The sequence below is a fragment of the Emys orbicularis genome, chromosome 2 (genome assembly GCF_028017835.1).
Source record: "Emys orbicularis isolate rEmyOrb1 chromosome 2, rEmyOrb1.hap1, whole genome shotgun sequence".
In the NCBI taxonomy this organism is placed as follows: domain Eukaryota; kingdom Metazoa; phylum Chordata; order Testudines; family Emydidae; genus Emys; species Emys orbicularis.
This window is the reverse complement of record NC_088684.1, coordinates 235,618,897-235,634,323: the sequence shown is the minus strand read 5'-3', so window position 1 is coordinate 235,634,323 and position 15,427 is coordinate 235,618,897. Positions and strand designations below refer to the sequence as shown.

At 42.0% G+C, this 15,427-nt stretch overlaps 1 protein-coding gene across 1 annotated transcript in view; it reads left to right on the top strand.

The window, feature by feature from the left end:
* Positions 1-15,427, top strand: part of KLHL7 (kelch like family member 7) — a 43,558-nt gene that overhangs the window by 7,123 nt on the left and 21,008 nt on the right. The window contains exons 2-7 of the mRNA XM_065398983.1: positions 2,879-2,981; positions 5,410-5,503; positions 6,852-6,976; positions 7,889-8,064; positions 11,681-11,855; positions 14,642-14,784. Coding sequence (XP_065255055.1) covers positions 2,879-2,981; positions 5,410-5,503; positions 6,852-6,976; positions 7,889-8,064; positions 11,681-11,855; positions 14,642-14,784 — 816 coding nt within the window. The remainder of the gene's footprint in view (positions 1-2,878; positions 2,982-5,409; positions 5,504-6,851; positions 6,977-7,888; positions 8,065-11,680; positions 11,856-14,641; positions 14,785-15,427) is intronic.

Here is a 15,427-nt window from a genome sequence, read left to right as displayed (position 1 = left end):
AATTTGATGGCTCAAGGGAAATGCTGTGGCCATTGAACCTGAGTTGCACCTATGCACTGTAAGTCCAAACCCTATCCTTGGCAGAAATCTGTAGGCATGTTGCCACTGTCTGCCTCTCTCAAGGGGGCTTATGTGTTTTTGGGAAATAAGCCCTGAGTAGTACAGCTAATTTAAAAGGGGTTCTAACTTTTCTGGGAAGTTTCTCTTGCTGCCCTTCCACATGTGAGCTGGCAACTGGGGGACCCTATCTCTCTGTGGGGGTCTAAGCCCCATCTCCCTGCCCAGAGGGCATTGAAAACTGGCATGTTTGGAGCATGCACCAGGCACAAAGTGCTGAGATTGTGGGTGAGAATGGGCTTGCTCCTTTCATAAGACAGGCTCATGAGCACTGACACTGGGGAGAGGGAGTGAGAATACCTACTGTGATGAATGGAGCAATTCACGCCTCTCAAAGCTGTTGTTTCAGGCAGTATTCATCTCCATGATGTGCTATCCTTCTGCTGAGAACCTCTCATTGAACAAATGGACCACTTCGCTTTTTATTTCCACTCCAATTTTTACTAATTTAGATAATTTTATTTCTGTATTTCCATTGCTTCAGCTAATGGTGGCAGGGCAATGTTCTTAATGCTATATTCAGTACACATAGTAGAACAGCTCAAAATTTATCAGATGTATGGTCTGTAAAATAAACTCTTAGGCATGCAATTTTAAGTTAGTCAAGTGAGTAACCCAAAGGATTCCATGGAGCTACTCACATGAGTGAAGCTACCTGCTTAAGAATTTGAAAGATTAGAACCTTGAGGTGTAACTATTGTCTGATGCTCTAGAACATAGGCGCCGACTTCCCCTCTTTCCCGCAGGTGCTTGCCCCCGCCCCAACTCCGCCCCCTCCCTGCCCCTATTCCAACTCCTTCCCCAAATCCCCGCCCCGGCCTCGCCTCCTCCCCAGAGCGCGTCACGTTCCCGCTCCTCCTCCTCCTCCCTCCTGGAGCGTGCTAACGGCGGGCTGGGAGCTAGTCGGAGGAGCGGGGACGCGGCGCACTCAGGGGAGGAGGAGGAAGTTGGGCGGGGGGAGCTTGGCTGCCAGTGGGTGCAGAGCACCCACTAATTTTTCCCCGTGGGTGCTGTAGCCCCGGAGCACCCACGGAGTCGGTGCCTATGCTCTAGAACCATTGGGTGGGAATGAATGAGTGTGGAAATATTTCTCATCCCATAAAACTTCCAATTTTAGTTAAAAAGAGACAGTCCGGATTGGGAGGCTCCAAATATGACATCTTAAATTGCTCTAACAAGCGTGTGTGCAGTAGAGGAAAGAAGGCTTCGTACTGAAGCTGAAATCAGTTTGCTTCTCCTAGAGGGTTGTATTTAGTTTTGCTTGTGTTCACACACTCCCGCCATCTCTGGGGGGGAGGTGAAGGAAAGGATTTTAAGAGGAAAAAATTAACGACCATCTTTGAGAGAAAAATCTGACTAAGAAATAAAACTTGTTTGTATAGAAGTCCCACCTTCTCTAGGTACATTTCAAATGGCGGCATGCTTATTTTTTATAACAAAGCAGGGAGGGGTAGTTGACAACAGGTCATGTTTCCAAAGTGTTGTGCAAAAGTGTTGGCAGCTTTTAATACCGTCATTAAAAATCTTGGCTTTGGTCCCTGCTTGGACCCTACCATCTGAATTAAATGCAGAATATTACAGTTGTGCTTGTCATAAGTCAGACAGCATTTCTGTTTAAGCCAAATGTGTTTAGGAATTTCTAATTCATGTGTAAAAGAACTTGCTCTGAAGCTTTACCTACAAGGTCTTGGGTTTGGAGCAATTTTTTTTAAGACCAAATTTGGTCTTTATTGCTTAAGTATTTTAAGCTACAGGTGTGCAAAGAGACTTTTCTGGTGTACACTTGTTACTCAAACAACTGTTTAACATATGCATTATTTTTATGATTCTGTTATTGTAGTTGTAGGTGCTTCTGATCTGTGTTATTTCCTGAGTGAACCAAAAACTACTAAAAGAGCATTTAGGGATCTGACTGAAACTCAGATAATCGGATATTTAAACTATCATTCTGTTTTCCCTATCTAGTTCTGACTATGCACACTTCCTTCCCACTCTATTAATGGGTTGTTTTGGTTTAACTTTTTTGCAATAAGGAAACTTCATGTACCTCCGAATGAAGTTCTAATGCTAGACAGCAATATTAGTGAATTCAATAAGAACCTGATGCTATATGTCCTCGGGTCCCATTGAAGTCTGACACAAGTCAGTGTTCATGTTCTTAAAGTCAGTCTTAAAGGAATGCCAACTTTAATTCTATTCATTTATATATATTCCACCCCCACACACTATTCTTGCTCCAACAATTTTTCTAGTTTTACAGGTGCTTTCTCTTCCCGTCACTGTGTGAAAGATCACACAAATGGGAAAAACTGTCTGACTAGACATTCAGTGCTGTCAAAATATACCAGGTAACCAAACTGAGTAAACAGAAAATTCTCAGAACAGTGATCTTACATGTTACTTAGACAATGACAGGTAAAAAATCATTTCTTTGTGGAAACTTTTAAACTGACAACTGTCCCTTTAACTTGCATATTTTTGAGTTGATGCTTGGGTGATCTATTTGTCTCCAATATAAAGGTGCATTATTGTCTTGCTAAACAGGGTAAACCAAGATTGATATGTAAGCCTTAACTTTGATCATCCCTTCACCTTTGTTTGGCGTATCTAAACTACTAATTGTTCTTATGTTTTTACTTTACCATTATGTGATGAGCCTGCTAGCTGGAGAGCAGAGAAAGCAATGGATTTCTGAAAACCTCTTTTAAGATAATATTCTTGTGTGTATTTCTCACAAAGTTGATCTTTACTTTTTTATTAGAAAACTCTCTGTGATGTCATTCTCATGGTACAAGAAAGAAAGATCCCAGCTCATCGTGTTGTGCTTGCTTCAGCCAGTCACTTTTTTAACTTGATGTTTACTAGTAAGTCTTCTCAAAATTGGCTTATTTTAATGTTTTTAATATTTAAAATAAAAAGGTTAACAACTTTTTGCCAGGGGTCTCTGAAGAAGATAATAGAGACTGGCTCTTAAACAATTGGAGGGAAAGCTCTTGTACTTTCCTCTCGCCTTAATTTCTCTCCTTCCCTCATGCAGCGCTGCTTTTTACCCTTTTTATCTTCTCTTGTTAAAGTCAGTGGGGCTACTCATGTGATTAAGTATCTTCCTGTGGAACTCCTTGCCAGAGGATGTTGTGAAGGCCAAAACTATAACAGGGTTCAAAAAAGAGCTAAGTAAGTTCATGGAGGATAGTGGCCAATGGCCGGTGCCCCAGAGGGAATGAACAGAACAGGTAATCATCAAGTGATCCATTCCCTGTCTTCTATTCCCAGCTTCTGGCAAACAGAGGCTAGGGACACCATCCCTGCCCATCCTGCCTAATAGCCATTGATGAACCTATCCTCCATGAATTTATCTAGTTCTTTTTTGAACCCTGTTATAGTCTTCTCCTTCACAACATCCTCTGGCAAAGAGTTTTCACAGGTTGACTGTGCGTTGTGTGAAGAAATACTTCCTTTTGTTTGTTTTAAACCTGCTACCTTTTAATTTCATTTGATCATTCCTAGTTCTTGTGTTATGAGAAGGAGTAAATAAGACTTCCTTATTTACTTTCACAACACAGTCATGATTTTATAGACCTCTATCATATTTCCCCCCCCCCCCGCCCCCCCGGTTGTCTCTTTTCCGAGCTGAAAAGTTCCAGTCTTATTAATCTCTCCTCATACGGAAGCCGTTCCATACCCCAATCATTTTTGTAAAATTTCAGAGCCTGCAAGTCCTACTTCTTGTTCAGCCAATCACTCAGACAAACAAGTTTGTTTACATTTGCAGGAGATAATGCTGCCCGCTTCTTGTTTACAATGTCACCTGAAAGTGAGGACAAGCATTCTCATGGCATTCTTGGAGCTGGTGTCGCAAGATATTTACGAGCCAAATGCACTAAAGATTTGTATGTCCCTTCATGCTTCAACCACCATTCCAGGGGACATGCGTCCATGCTGATGACAGCTTCTGCTCGATAACAATCCAAAGCATTGTGGACCGACGCATGTTCGTTTTCATCATCTGAGTCAGATGCCACCAGCAGAAGGTTGATTTTCTTTTTTGGTGGTTCGGATTCTGTAGTTTCCGCATTGCAGCATTGCTCTTTTCAGACTTCTGAAAGCATGCTCCACACCTCGTCCCTCTCAGATTTTGGAAGGCACTTCAGATTCTTAAACCTTGGGTAAAGGGCTGTAGCTATCTTTAGAAACCTCACATTGGTTCCTTCTTTGTGTTTGTGAAATCTGCAGTGAAAGTGTTCTTAAAATGAACAACATGTGCTGGGTCATAATCTGAGACTGCTATAACATGAACTATATGGCAGAATGTGGGTAAACAGAGCAGGGGACATACAATTCTCCCCCAAGGAGTTCAGTCACAAATTTAATTAACACATTTTTTTTAACGAGCGTCATCAGCATGGAAGTATGTCCTCTGGAATGGTGGCCAAAGCATGAAGGGGCATATGAAGCTTTAGCGCATTTGGCTTGTAAATATCTTGCAATGCCGGCTACAAAAGTGCCATGCAAATGCCTGTTCTCACTTTCAGGTGACATTGTAAATAAGAAGAGGGCAGCATTATCTCCTGTAAATGTAAACAAGCTTGTTTATTTTAGGGATTGGCTGAACAAGAAGTAAGTCTGAGTGGACTTGTAGACTCTGAAGTTTTACATTGTTTTGTTTTTGAATGCAGTTATGTAACAACAAAGAAATCTACATTTGTAATTTGCACTTTCACGACAAAGAGATTGCACTACAGTACTTGTATGAGGTGAATTGAAAAATACTATTTATTTTATCATTTGTACACTGCAAATATTTGTAATAAAAATAATACACACTTTGATTTCAGTTACAACACAGAATACAATATATATATGAAAATGTAGAAAAACATCCAAAATATTTAATAAATTTCAATTGGTAGTCTATTGTTTACCAGGGTAATTAAAACTGCGATTAATTACGATTAATTTATTTTGAGTTAATCGTGTGACTTAACTGCGATTAATCGACAGCCCTAGTTCTTATGTTCGTAAATGTGAGTAGAACTTACAAAAGTGAAGTTATTATTGGAATATTAATAATAAACTTTTATATTATGGTAAAGTATAAATTAATTTTGTTTCTATTTAAATAGTTCCTATGTGTGAATATTTAGGTTCTGGGAATGCTGGTTTTGTTTTGTTTTTGTTTTAAGATTTTCCCCTTGGCATAGTTGCTTTACTGCTGATTTTTGTGACTGGTGGAAAAATAACTGCTCAGAGAATGCTAGACTGATGTAGTTCTATTGTTACTTTTCATTGCAGCAAATATGCTTGAATCAAAGTCCTTTGAAGTGGAGCTAAAAGATGCAGAGCCTGACATTATTGAACAGCTTGTGGAGTTTGCTTATACTGCGAGGTAGCTTGTTGTTTAAAAATTTGTCATTTTTGCCAGAAAGTTTAAAGCTTAGTATACTATTTATAAATGATAAAATCTCAAAGAAAAAAAAAAGCGTGTGTAGTTCAGCGACTTGTTACTATTTATAGCTCCTTATTTAAGTCTTCCTTAAAATTTGTTAACATTGGTAAACTTTTTTCTCTGTACCATAGTCATTCAAATAGTTATTCCAACTAAAATATTAATAATGTATGCCTTGATCCTGAAAACACTTAAACTTGTATCTTAAATGGGGCTACGTGTGTGTACATGTACAGTAGGAGCTAGGAGTATGATTTCCCCTGCTCGTGTAAACATATTTACGCTAGCTCTCATCTGAGCTGTGTCGAGTACAAGCTGAGTCGAGCTAGAGAAGTACGTGTACATGAGCATGGAATGACACCCCTAGTTCCATGTGTAGACATAGCTTAAGTGTGTATAGTTGAACTCTAATGTGCTCGTGTGATGAGGGCCATAGTGATGTAACTTAATAAAACAGGGTTTCTGTTGTTCCAGGTTAGGAACTTTTAAAAAAAAAATTGAATATATAATTGGCAAGTTTTTGCTTTTGTTGCTAAATAAACATTCCCAAGTGCTTAAATGTGCTGTTTGCATTGCTACATGGAGTCTCTAAACATGGGTCTGACAGCACCTAAAACTGATAGATGCAAATATCAGTGAAAGAGATACCAAAGGCTCGGATCCTGCAAGCTGCTGTCTGTGGGCAGGGACTTGCATATGCCCCTGTTAACATCAGTGGAGCTCTACATGGGCGCCGGTCACCAGAGTCTGCATATGCAGAATAGCTTGCAGGACTGGGGCAAATGTTTCTAGGAAGATTAGATGGGTAGTTCTGTAAACTTCATAACAATATTTCTTTTCTCTTCTGCTTTTAAATAGTACTTCAGTCACCTGGAATGTTTATATTGAGCTTATTTGGGCTAAAAGGACTGTGGGGTGACACTTGATGAAGAGATGGTCCGTTCCTTCAATCTGCTACCACTTGTATAAGGGCAAATTGTACAAATGAGGGTTGCAAGATCAGGCCCCTACAAATGTCCAGAGGTTAAGAATCATCCTTTAGAATTAAGGACCAGTGGTTCCAACCTGTCTTTATTTGCTTATTGTTATGCTTACATACATTATTAGGGGAGGGCAGGAAAGGACCCAAAGAAAGAATACATCTCACCCTTAAATGTAAGGTAAAGCTGGCTGGGAAAGAGTGGGGAAATAATTTTGCAGATGTTTTTGTGTAACTTTGTTTAAATGTTTCAAACACCAGTAGCTTGGTAGTTTGTGGTGCTCATTTTGTACTAAATGTGTTTTGCAGAATTTCCGTTAATAGCAATAACGTCCAGTCTTTACTAGATGCAGCAAACCAATATCAAATAGAACCTGTGAAAAAAATGTGTGTGGATTTTTTGAAAGAGCAAGTGGATGCTTCAAACTGTCTTGGTAAGTGATTACTTTAACACAGATGCATCATTTTAAAGGTATTCTTTGAAAAATGCCAATGAATGTTTGGAGCTGGGTGTTTTTCTTTTTAAAAGACAACAGAATTTGCACAAATCAGGTATATATCATTCAATATATCATAAACTTTTGAGACTTTACTTGGAAACTTATGAACTGCATAATATTACTAAAAACTTATCCCACCTAGATCAACTCAAGTTTCAGAGCAGCTTCTACAAACAATATTTCTTATAAGAGGTTCCGTGGATTTAAGTATAGGATCCTGTTTAGCAGAAATGAAGATTATAGTGTCATGTTCTTGACACTTTTTAAGGAACTGATGTTGTTTTCATTATAAACTGAGGTCCCAATTCTACAACTAGCTTTGCCTGTGAAGAGACCCATTAACCTGATCCAATTATGGGCTTGCACAGGATTGGGAACCAAAAGTGGAATAGCATTATATTGTGATAGAAGTACACCTCTACCCCGATATAACGCTGTCCTCGGGAGCCAAAATTTTTTACTGCGTTATAGGTGAAACCGCGTTATATCGAACTTGCTTTGATCCGCCGGAGCGCGCAGCCCTGCCCCCCTGGAGCACTGCTTATTCAGGTTATATCGAATCGCGTTATATCGGGGTAGAGGTGTTATTTCTTTCCCTCCTTTCCACTGAGATAGATCCATAAATTGGTGTTTGCCTCCAGTTTCAGAAGAAGAGAAGCATTTAGTTCTTTCAGCTTGACTTGCAGATGAGTTATGGGTGCTATGGGTAAAACTGTGTGCTATGTAAGTAATAAAAATACCATCATTTCAGAGATACTTATTCCATTGGCGTGTATGAAAACTTCTTGCAATACAAACTTTGGGAAAAGTCCTACACCTTTTTATATTTTCCACCTCCCTGTATAGGTATAAGTGTATTAGCAGAATGCCTAGACTGTCCAGAACTGAAGGCCACAGCAGATGACTTTATCCATCAACATTTCACTGAAGTTTACAAGACAGATGAGTTTCTACAGCTTGATGTTAAACGTGTGACACATCTCCTGAACCAGGACACACTAACTGTAAGGGCAGAAGATCAGGTAAGAGTCCAGTTTTCTTAGTAAAATGTGTCTTCTACCAGCTAAATACATCAATTGAAAGGTTTAAACACTGACTTACAATGTATTACATTTACTATTTCCATAGTGCTTCATAGATCATGGAATAATTTATGAACCCTGACCCAGAAATCTTTCAGTCCTATTCAGACAAAAACAAATACGGGGCAGCATTTCAGGTGTAGGAAGCTGTGTAGTTGTGAGGATGGCTTCAAGGAAATAAGGAGGGGATTATGGAAAGAGTTCTGTCTATTTAGGTCCATATATGACCTCCATTGCCATCATTAAAGTTAAGTTTTTTGTCCCAGGTATTTTTAATAAAAGTCACAGACAGGTCGCAGGCAATAACAAAAATTCACGGAAGTCCACAATCTGTCTGGGACTTCTACTAAAAATACCTGGGGAAGACTAACACTGGGCGCCCCTCCAGGGGCTGACTGCTGGCTGCTGCGGTGGGCTGAAGCTGAAGAAGTTATGGAGATCCGCTGAAGTCATAGAATCCGTGACCTCCGTGACAGAACTGTACCCTTAGCCATAGTACATGAGCTGAGTTGGAAGGGGAGTCTATATAACTGGAATGGACAGAGCACTCAAGAAACCTGGAAATGGAGAAAGAGAAGATCCAAGACAATGCTTGTAGGCAGCTAAAAGGAGCCAGAAGACCATTCAGTGAAAGGAATTACTGCCGTTGTTGATAGCCCTAAAAGTTGCCTTCACCCCATCCCGTTTGGAATGTAAGACTCTGCAGATATTGCTTCTGCATGTTGTTTTCTAGCCAGTCTTTGCAGCTACAGGAAAACTGGAAAAATCGGGTTAAGGGGAAACCATGAGCAACTTCCTGTCACAGTAGCAAACAAAAAGCAGTGTGTGTGTGTGTGTGTGTGCGCGCTAAGATAAAATTGGCATCTTGCTGACTTTAAGGTTTGGTAAGTTATACAGGCTCTAAGATTAGTTCAGGTTACTTAATATAGCTGCTGCAATAAAGCATTTACATAAAACTATGTGAATTTGCTTGGGCAAAGACTAAATAACGAAGCTTCAGTTTATATCAAACTCTGTGTGTGGTCTTTTGTTTTTTAAATGTTGGGTGGTGAGAACATGAGAATTGACTGCTACAAGCTGTGGAAATGAGTGAAACTTCAGAGTTCTAGCTGTGGGCATGGAAACACTGAGACCACAGAGTAACACCCTAGAAACTAGAAATGCACGTTCCAAAAGCGTTGGAGTACTTTTTGGGGGGTTGGGTTTTTGGTTTGTTTGTTTGTTTGTTTGTTTGTTTGCAGGTTTAGCTAACTAATAGAATAGAGCTAAAGCCCTAAGCTGAGGGGGTGAGCTCCAGTTCAGCTAGGTTGTAAAAGATTTTGTGTAGGAAGAACTTAGCCTGCATAAAAAGCCTCTAGGAAAGTGGATATGAGAAGATTGAAGTTGCATAAATTGTTGTGTGTTCTCAAAGGGAACTTACTCCCAAAATGTCTGCCAGCCAAGCACTCCTGCAGGAAGGGTGATTGTTGTGTGTACAATTTATTTATTTATTTATTTATAATGGAGATATCCTATCTCCTAGAACTGGAAGGGACCTTGAAAGGTCATTGAGTCCAGCCCCCTGCCTTCACTAGCAGGACCAAGCAATGATTTTTGCCCCAGATCCCTAAGTGGCCCCCTCAAGGATTGAACTCACAACCCTGGGTTTAGCAGGCCAATGCTCAAACCACTGAGCTATCGCTGTCCCCCCTGTCATCCGGACACCCCGGTAGCTTGTGTACTACTCCAGAGTGCATTTAGCTTAAGCTAAGGAAAGTTGGTTTAGTTATAAACTACCTTCATATTTTTCCTGTATATGTTTCCATCAGTAAGTGTATATCATGTTTTCTGTTGCAATTATACGTCTGTTGGGTTTACTTAGCCTGTAGGGTTAGTAATAAACCTATCTTTCTTCCTTCATTCACCCTTATTTTCTGATTTATAATTCATAGGTAAAGGGGATTATAACTGAAATGTTTTAGTCTGGTCAAGAGGACAGTCCTTTGACCTTAGTAATTCAGAATGTGGCAAAGGGGTTTGGTGGCAGAATACCCATCCAGTTTGAACTCTTAATTACTTTTTATGATCAGTTTTCAGCTCAAATGTGTTGTGACAGCATGAACAGTAATAACTATTATTTAAAGTAGAAACTGTCCTGTGTAAACACACTAGATAAAGTAAAGAAACACTTTGCATTCTTGAACAAACAGCTGCTGCATTTACATACAATTATTTTAGCATGCAAACCCTGGATGCTTTTTTCTTTAAACTTCACCCAAGAAGACAACAGAAAAAATGCCCACATGTTGCATTTCGGCATACTTGGGTTCTTTACCAAGTTAACTTACCGTAATGTTGCATTTGCGGTAATCTGCTGTTAATTGTTTTAAATAACTTTTATTTGAAGTGGCCCTCCTAACAAAGGTGCTATGGTAATGTGGAATAAAAATAATATAAATATGTTCTGAGACATACAATTCCAGTATAATTGAGATTTCCCTCACACTGTAGACGAGAAACATTTAAAAAAAAAAAAAAAAAAAAAAACAGGTACAAGGTACTTCAGGTAAGGGCAGGGTTATAAATCTTGTGTTGTATTATAACATCTGCCTTTTGCTTTGGTCCTGGTCATACAAATCCTTATGCTCATGATTAGACTTGATATTAGTGGGGCTATGCAGGTGAGAGAGAATTTTCAGGATCGGGCCTTTCATTTGAAAATAGAATTGGTTTGCATAGACCTCTCAAAATCTGAAGCCTTCGTAGGCTGTATTTATCCTAAAGTAATATGTTTATTTAGTTTAGTTTAGTGTTAAAGCAGGAGTTCTCAAACTGGGGGTTGGGACCCCTCAGGGGGTCGCGAGGTTATTACATGGGGAGGGGGGGGTTGCGAGCTGTCAGCCTCCACCCCAAACCCAGCTTTGCCTCCGGCATTTATAATGGTGTTAAATGTATTAAAAAGTGTGTTTAATTTATATGGGGGGTCGCACTCAGAGGCTTGCTATGTGAAAAGGGTCACCAGTACAAAAGTTTGAGAACCACTCTGTTAAAGTATGTTGGATTTTTCATATTTTTGTGAAATTTACACATTCTGGAATCATAAATTAGATGAACTTTCAATGTAGGGTGGCCAGGTGCCTGGTTTTTGACCAGAAAGTTCGGTCGAAAAGGGGACCGGGCAGTGTCCAGTCAGATCTACTGACCAGTCACCCAAAGTCTGGTTACTGCTGGCGGGGAGGCGCTGGGTCATCACCCGTGCCATCCTCTACTCAGCCGGGGCCACCACCTTCCTGCGTCGGGCTGCTCCAGCTCCCAACCTTGGCTCTGCAGGCTAATCCCCCCCCTGACCTGGGCGGGGGGGAGGGGAAAAGCAGCGAGCGACGTGGGGGGAGGGAAGAGGGAAAGAGGAGTGGATGGGGACAGAGTCTGGGGAAGAGGTGGGATGGGGAGGTTCCAGCACTCCTGCCGGAGTGTCCGTTTTTTAAATATTACCAAGTTGGCAACTCTATTTCAACTACACAAGAAAAACTGTTTTGCAGCTTTAGCTACTTTACCGGGTTTTGGTTTTGTGTTTTAGGTTTATGATGCAGCAGTCAGGTGGCTGAAGTATGATGAACCTAACCGCCAGCCATACATGGTCGACATCCTTGCTAAAGTCAGATTTCCTCTTATATCGAAGAACTTCTTAAGTAAAACCGTACAAGCTGAGCCACTTATTCAGGATAACCCTGAATGCCTTAAAATGGTGATCAGTAAGTTGCCTCCGAGTTGCACATTTTAATATGAAATACGATCAGTTTAGATGCGTAACTTTTTTTGCTCTCTGACTGTTGCTTACTCTAATATGAAAATATTTTTCACTGTATTTTAGTTTAGTTTAAATGTGGCAACAACTGTATGCCTTCTAGAGTGTCTAGTTTAGCTGAAGTTAATTAATTGCTTGTCAAATAAATAGCACCTATTAGAGAATAACAGATATAATGAGAAAAGAAATGAAAGTCAGCGATAAATGATCCCAACTTAGTGATAAGTAATGAAATGTGGCTTCCTTGTCAAGATTATTAGGGATAATTGGGAGGGTTAGTGTACCTTTGAGACTAGCTAATAACTTTAATATTTCTCAGGTTTAGATTGGAATTAATAAGAAATGTTTATGTCAAAATGTCTGAGTCTATGAAGCTTCCCTAGGTGACTTAAGAAAATTAAACCTATGCTCCCCATCTCTGGTACTAATGCAGACTGACAATTGGGACTAGAGATACAGCACTCTAAAGGTGCTGAATGAAATATCTCTCACATAGTCTGTGTTTATTTAAATGAAACAGGGAGGGGACAAATCCTCCTACGCCCCCTTCCTGACCTGTATTCCTAATGCAATCCTTAAAACTTCATCAAATGCCAGTGATGAATCCAGATATTCATAAACATTATTCAGGTTTTTGGAAAGAAAATCCAAATTTAATTTTAGCCTTTCAATTACTGCTGGAATAAACTACATAGCACTGCTTTAAAAGCAACACTCAGCCATTTTTTTCCTGCTAACCTAACTCTTACAAACTTAAGGCTTCATCCTGCAGGGTGCTGAGTGATCTTGACTCTCAGTAAAGCCAAATGGAGGTTAGAGCTCTTGGTATAAACCCAGGGCAGGGTTGAGGAGACAAGTTATACCACTGCTGATATTAGTAAAATTTTTGGACATACCAGACTATTTCCTAAACAGTAAAGTAAAGTAAGTGCTTGGATTATCTTTGAAAAGGTCTTATACTGTTGCCACAGGTAAACTAAGGTTTTGGTTTGGTTTTGTTGATGAGAAGGGGAACGCAAACAGCTGCCTCTCCTCTGTAGTGTTAGCTGGAGACTAAAAACAAGTCAATGTCTTCCTAGCATACTTGTATCCCCTATTTAAATTTTGCTGGTCAGGTTTCTCTTTCCTTATACTTCTACTTTGGACTTCCTTTTCTATGCATGTTTCCTTCTGTCAGTTTCCATGTGGCAACTTTCGGTTATGTCTTTAACTAAATGGATAGATTTTTAAACGAATAGAGCATGCAGGCACCTTTTATCCTTGTTCTATTTTGACGTTGCTAGACCTGTCTGACATGGATCCTAAAACTGGGCATCTGTCCTATCCCTATGTTCTACTACAGCGGTTCTCTCAACAGGGGGTCCGCGAGCCCTTTCAAGGGGGCCGCAGGACCCCATGGCTGAAACCCAGACCGTGAGCCTAGCGCCCCCTGTGGGGCTCAAGCTGGGAGGTGCAGGGCTGAAGTCCCAATCCCTGGCACCCCATGGGGGGCTGAAGTCCTGATCCCCACCACTATAGGGGCACAAAGAGCTCCCTGGGAGAATTTCCTATTTAGGTTGTACTGAGCATGCTCAGTAGGTAACTGCTATTGGTGGGAAAATGTGCCGGCTGTTGTTTTTGCCATTACACAGGCAGTGCGTGGCAGCTGCTGCTCTGGCTGGTGCCATGGAGCAGGCCGCCGCATCATTCCTTCCTCTCCTGCTGGTGCCCCGGGTTAAAGCTGCTCCTCATCTCCCAAATCCCAGCCCCCTTTGCTCCCGCAGAGGCAGCCAGTAAGAGCCACCCAGGTGGGGAGAATCGACTCCGTGGCTGGCAGACCCCTCTGGCAACAGGACCCCCCAGCACACAGCCCTTAGTACCCCCTTCCCTGCACCCTGAGCTACCCCCTGCCTGCACACAGCCCCAGCTACCCCCCTCCCTGCACCCTGAGCTACCCCCTGCCTGCACACAGCCCCAGCTACCCCCCTCCCTGCACCCTGAGCTACCCCCTGCCCGCACACAGCTCCAGCTACCCCTGTCCCTGCACCCTGAGCTACCCCCTGCCCGCACACAGCTCCAGCTACCCCTGTCCCTGCACCCTGAGCTACCCCTGCCCACACACAGCCCCAGCTACCCCTGTCCCTGCACCCTGAGCTACCCCCTGCCCACACACAGCACCAGCTACCCCCCTCCTTGCATCCACAGCCACCCCCTGTGTGCACAGCCCCAGCTATCCTCTTTCTGCACCTCGAGCTACCCCCTGCCCGCACACAGCCCATAGCTACTCCCTCCCTGCACCCTAAGCTGTTTTCAAACTTTGTGAGCTAAGCTCCCATCTTTGAGTTCTAATTTTTGGTTGCCCCCCAACCCAGACTGGTGGATGGCCTGCTGAGGTAAGTCAGGGGGTGGAGGGTGGCACTCCCTTCCTGGACTCCTGGCCCCTGCGCCTCCCCCCCCCAATAGAAATCAAACTACACCTATGCCCAAGGCCCCTGCCTCCCACCCGACCCCCCGCTGGGCCCTGGAGTTTTTATAGCATGTTGAGGGGGGCCTCAGAGAGAAAAAGGTTGAGAATCCCTGTTCTACTATATATTCTCTCCTAAATGGAAAAAATTGATGAATATTTTCATGAGTGAAAAAAGTAGGTTTAAGAAAAATGCTGGATATTTGGAAAATGTAGCTTAAAATTTGTTTCTCTACAATTATCATATGCATACATACCTCTCTGTCCAATCTGCATGGATTTCCTTGTAGGTGGAATGCGATATCATCTGCTGTCTCCGGAGGACAGAGAAGAGCTAGTGGAGGGCACGAGGCCACGAAGGAAAAAACACGATTACCGCATTGCCTTATTTGGAGGATCACAGCCACAGTCTTGCAGATACTTTAATCCAAAGGTAAACCATTGCGTCAGAATACATGCAGTGTCTCTGTTGTAATTTCCATTTGTTGTGGTGGTGGTGGTTGTAGTGGTATTAACTGAGCACTGATGACCTACTTGGTGCTGTACAGATAGATACAGAGAAAGATATGTGTGACAGGTTGGACCCCCCTTTCCGGGGTCCCACCTGATGTGCTGGTGTCCCACTGAGCCCACCTGTCCCACCAGACTGGGTCCCCCCCCCACTCTTGCTGCTGTGTCAGGCTCTCAAGCCCTACCTCTGTGAGTGTGCTGGATGGGGGACACACCCAACTGTAGAATCTCACACAGTCTGCAACCCGCTGTGTGTGGAGGGCTCAGCTCAGGGAATTGCCCAGCACTCTGGTGCACACACCCTCTGGAGTGTTAACCCAAAATTATATTGTCTTGTCCTGTATTGTATAGAAATGTATACAGCGTAAGCTCATGAAATTCGCCCCCTCCCTCAGTGTGGAGGAAGTTATGCACAGCTTCCTCCCCAACCCTCAAGTTATGAATTGTACAAAATGGGTTTTGGAATAAACAAAAAACGAGTTTATTAACTACAAAAGGTAAATTTTAAGTGAGTACAAGGGATAGCAAACAGATCAAAGCAGATTACTGAGCAAATAAAACCAAAC